A 4,694-nucleotide genomic window follows, 5' to 3' on the forward strand; every position below is an offset into this window, starting at 1 on the left:
TTTTTTTTTTTAAGATAATACAACTACTTGGGGTTTTTATCTTCTTTCCTATTCACGATTAAAAATGTGATAAATCAGGTTTTTGGCTCTGAATAACAATGGCTTGATTTAGATTTCCTAGTAAATCTATTCAAAAGTGAAACAAAGGCTGCCTTTGGAGGATACCTTACACTTCACCTGGACCAGGCACGTAAGGGCAATACAGATAAAAATCTTGTTAGTAACTCAACAAGAAATAGAGGATTTTCTCTTTTCCCTGCTTCAGGCTTTATTTAAACTCTTTGTTCAAAAATGAACAGAGTGGTAGTAGGATTCTAATTTACAGATATAGCTTAGAGTCTAATATTAAATTAGATCACACAAGAAAACCATTTACACTTAAATGTTAAAACCAATACTTAAGCTTTTTTTTTACTTTATATTACATAAAGCCAAAATGAAACTAAATACATGTTAGCCAGCTTCATTCACAAACAGTCAAAATATACACATTACAAAAGTAAACTAAAAAAAAAAAACTATAATTGAGGAAGGTTCTTCTCTAAAATGTATTTTAATCATCTGCAATTGAATTGCTGGTGCTCTAAAAATAAGCTAATCAGGAAGGGAACTCCAAAGCACATTGAAACACTTCAAATTTGGCAGATAAAGGCTATTTGAAAATGAGAATAGACATCTGTCAAAACAATGCTATTTTTCAGTTCTGCTAAATAATAAATATATAATTATCACTCAGACAAAAAAGTCTGATTTAACCTTACATCAAATTGCGATCCTAAAATGGTTCCGCAATTTTTTAAAAATTGACTTCGAAATTCGATCAAAATGTGGGAGTCTAAAACTGACTCAAATTTTGGACAACGTAAATAACACATTTTGGATCAAAGATCTAGCATTTCCATTGACATGTACAAATTTACAGTTTTAAATTGAAACTTAATGGTAATGGAAAAATAGCTATCCCCCCCTCCCACCCACCCCTTTAAGTTGTGACTGGAGCCCCCCCCCCCAAATGAACTAGTCTTACAATATGTTAAAAACACAAAACAACTACAACACAAAAAATAAAAACAACCAAAATTCAATTGACAACCCTCTACCTTACATACTATTTCTTTTTCTGTGTTTCCTGTTCCAATTTGCATAGGACAAGGTAAACAAAGGAAACAAGCGATCATTTCATATACAACGCCAGATTTGTGTCCATCACCTGTCAAGAATGGATCTTGTTTGACTGTTCTGCTTGTTGGGGGGAAAATGACATTTGCGGAGTTCAGATAGGTAAACAAGATGGCTCAGAGCACCACAGCTCCGCGAAACTAATAATAAATCAGCTTTCCCAAGTTGGTCAGAAAGCATTTTCGGATGGAAACTTGAATAGAATGCATGCAACAACGAGCAGAATAAAGGGAAAAAAATAGGAAAGAAAAAAAAAAAAAAGGAAAACAACTTCCCCCCCCCTCAACCCCAATGGGCAAAACGCAACAGGTACAGAAGTGCATAGGAGACACCACTGATGTTGAGACAACAACTGCCCCTGGAGAAAAGTTTGCGGTAGAAGTGACGGTCTGAAATGATCTTGTAAACAAACAACCATACACGCGCTCATACACATTTCACACTCGTGCATCACTTTCATCTCTGACTTGGGTACCTATACATATTATATACGGATATATACAGACAATCACAATAAGGAGGAGAGGGTAGGAGGACATATAGTTCATACCTATACATATGTACATGCGCGGCTGTATAGCTGAGACCTCATTATTAAAGCCACCCCTATTTGTACAGATATTTACACACGTTTGTAGCTGCTGCTGCTGCACCCCGCGCTGGGTCATAACGCCGCGGCGTAGGCTGCAGGGTAAGGGTCCAGCTGAGGTTTGCCCATGCCAGGCAACAGGATGTAGGCGAGGGGCGGCTGAAGTCCCGGGCTTGGCCAGGCGCTGCAGTTGCACGGAATCATGTAGCCTGGGTTGCCGGGGCTGGGGTGCGAGTGCGTGTGCCCCCCGGCGGCGGCAGCAGCGGCTGCAGCTGCTGCGGCGGCCCCGTGGAAGGCACCAGCGCCCGCCGTCGGGTAGCCTAGAGAGGACGCGTAGGGGAGCCCCGAGGAGGACGAGGAGATCTCTGCCATTTTAGAGCCCAGGTCCAGCAGAGAGTAGGGGCTGCTGGCCGCAGCGGCTGCGGCGGCGGCCGCCGCAGCGGCCGACTGAGGGAAGAAAACGCGCGCGGCGGCGGCGGCCGCGGCCGCCGCGGCTTTCTCCGGGTTGGCGAGCAGTGACTCGGGCACTAGCCCGCCCCCGGCGCCCCCGTGCAGCCCGCCCCCCGCCTTCAGCCCGTGGTGCTCCGGGTCTCCCACGCCGCCCAGGCCATAGGGCACCGGGAAAGCGAACTTGTCCTTCTTGAGCAGGGTCTTGGGCTTCCGACGCGGCCGATACTTGTAGTCAGGATGCTCCTTCATGTGCATGGCTCGCAGGCGCTTCGCCTCGTCTATGAAAGGTCGCTTCTCCGACTCCGTGAGCAGTTTCCACTCGGCCCCCAGCCGTTTGCTGATCTCCGAGTTGTGCATCTTGGGGTTTTCCTGAGCCATTTTGCGTCGCTGGGCCCGGGACCACACCATGAAGGCGTTCATGGGCCGCTTGACGTGGTCCACCGGTTTGGACATGCTCTCCGCCTGCAGCGGCTGCAGCCCGCAACCGGCCCCCCCGCACTGCCGGCTGCTGCCGCTGCCGCCGCCGGGTCCCTCGACCCCGCCGCCTCCGCTCTCGGCCCGGAGAAAATCAATGTTGGCTGCTCTAGGGAAACCAGTCCAGGCGCTGTAGCAGCGGGAAACTTCGTTAATCTTCTCGGCCCGGGGACTCCCGAGTCCGGGAGAAGGAGGGGAGCAGTAGGAGGAGGGGTCCCAAACCAGAGACAGCGCTCCGCAGCTCCAGCAGTCCACCTGACTCGAGACCAAACTGCCGGGATTATATCCTCCCAGCGAAGGTAACTTATCAGACAATCCCCCACCCCGGGGAGGTGCGACTTTCGTTTTGCTCTCGCTTGTCGTTTTTCTTTCTTCTTCCCCGGTGCCCGCCGTTGGGCACTGATTTTTTTTTCCGCTTTAATTTTTTCTTCCTGTTTATTAAAGCCAGCCACGGAAGTTGTGCCCTAGAGTCTCCACAAAGTTCAGCGTGGATCCCGGCGATTAAGAACAGGAAAGTGCCAAAGAGGGGTTTTCTGCTTCGGAAGTGTCGGGGTCTTCCTCGTTGGCTTTCTCATTTGACAGCAGCAGATGGAGATGATGGGGAGTGGGGGAGGGCGCGGTGTGGGTGGGTGGATGTCAAGGGCAGCCCAGCTAGAGCTTGGCTCGCCACTGCAAGACAGATCTCAGCAATAACTAGACAAATAAAAAGAAAATAGTCACGATCAGTTCTCTTCTAGGGCACGGAATGGCCAAAAAGGAACCCCAAATCCTCAATAGTCCCGGGGCAGGCAGTCTGGAAAGTGAAGGGAGCTGTCCGCTTTTACCCCCCCAGCAAACTGCAGCAGCAGCGGCTGGCCTCTTTCTCACAGCTGACTGTATGGGATGGGATGGGGGGAGGAAGGAAGAGGAAGGAAGAAAGGAAGAGAACCTCGGACTGGGGTCTGGGGATCGCTCTTTGGTGGGATCTCACAATAAACTGTCTTCTGTGGGAAATGCACCTCTGCTTACTTTCTTTCCGGACATGCTGGCCAGGTTGATTCGCTTCGTGGAGGTGAGAAGCTGGAGTCAGCGGCCCTCGGTTCCACTCTCACCTCCTCGGCTCCCAGTCCCAGCCCCAGACCGTGCTCCCCACTTCCAATACGAATTTGAGGGTTCGCGGCTTCTCTCTTCGCTGCTGCTGCTCCTCGCCAAAGAAACACAGACAACTCCCGGGATCCCGCGGTAGTCCTGAAGCTGGGCGCGGCGCCCAGGTCCGAGAAATCTAAGCTTGGAGTTCCTCCTTTTCCCTCTCTCGCGCAGCCTTGCCGGGGACTTGCAACAACTAACTTCACCCAAGTTTCCCCTCCACCTCTGCGCCGGCGCCGCCAAAGAAGCTTGACTCTCGATAGCTCTACTCCGTGCGTGTTTGTGTGAGTGTGTGCGCGTCTGGGTAAGAGTGCGCGCGCGCCCTGGAGAAGTCTTTCTATCTCTCTGGCCTGGGAGCCGCGGAGGAGAGGGGAGGGGACTGGTGGTGGAGGGGACTTAATTAAAACACTCAACCACTCGGTTATAAAGTCCGCACTGGGGATTCCCCCCTCCCCCACCCTATCCCCCACCCCCCTCCGAAGTCGGCTCAACAGCTTCTCTTTTTAGGTTGTACCTATTCCTGGTCCTCACGGCCCGCTGGAACAAACTGAAAAGATTTCAGGTAAGTACTGAACTCCGCGTGAGTATGTGCATTGAGCTGGCTATATGTTTGCATGTACAGTTGTGTGGGTGAGTGTGTGTATATCTGTGTGCATGCGGAGGAGGTGGAGCCCAGAGCTTGGTGAGAGGGAGGGAGGCGGGACTAGTGTAGTCCCCACCCGCCCCCACACCCCCCAGGACTTTGAATTAAACAGGATTCCCTCCTTCTCGCACACGCAGTCCTCCTCTTCTCCCTTCCAGCCCCCCTTCCCCTTATTCCCTCCTTCTCTCCCCCTCCCCGGCTTTTACTTGAGAGCAGGTTTGAGGGAGTGGAGGG

The 4,694-nt window shown here is 50.7% G+C and overlaps 1 protein-coding gene across 1 annotated transcript; it reads right to left on the bottom strand.

Moving 5' to 3' along the window:
• Positions 1 to 238: 238 nt before the first annotated feature.
• SOX21 (SRY-box transcription factor 21) lies at positions 239 to 4,479 on the bottom strand. Its single transcript, XM_074299359.1, has 2 exons — positions 3,701 to 4,479; positions 239 to 3,385 (listed from the first exon to the last, which is right to left on the bottom strand). Exon 2 carries the CDS (start codon positions 2,669 to 2,671, stop codon positions 1,844 to 1,846), a length of 828 nt encoding a protein of 275 aa, XP_074155460.1. The 5' UTR covers positions 2,672 to 3,385; positions 3,701 to 4,479; the 3' UTR covers positions 239 to 1,843.
• Between the last annotated feature and the right edge of the window lie 215 nt (positions 4,480 to 4,694).

Source organism: Sminthopsis crassicaudata, chromosome 3 (assembly GCF_048593235.1).
Source record: "Sminthopsis crassicaudata isolate SCR6 chromosome 3, ASM4859323v1, whole genome shotgun sequence".
NCBI lineage: Eukaryota > Metazoa > Chordata > Mammalia > Dasyuromorphia > Dasyuridae > Sminthopsis > Sminthopsis crassicaudata.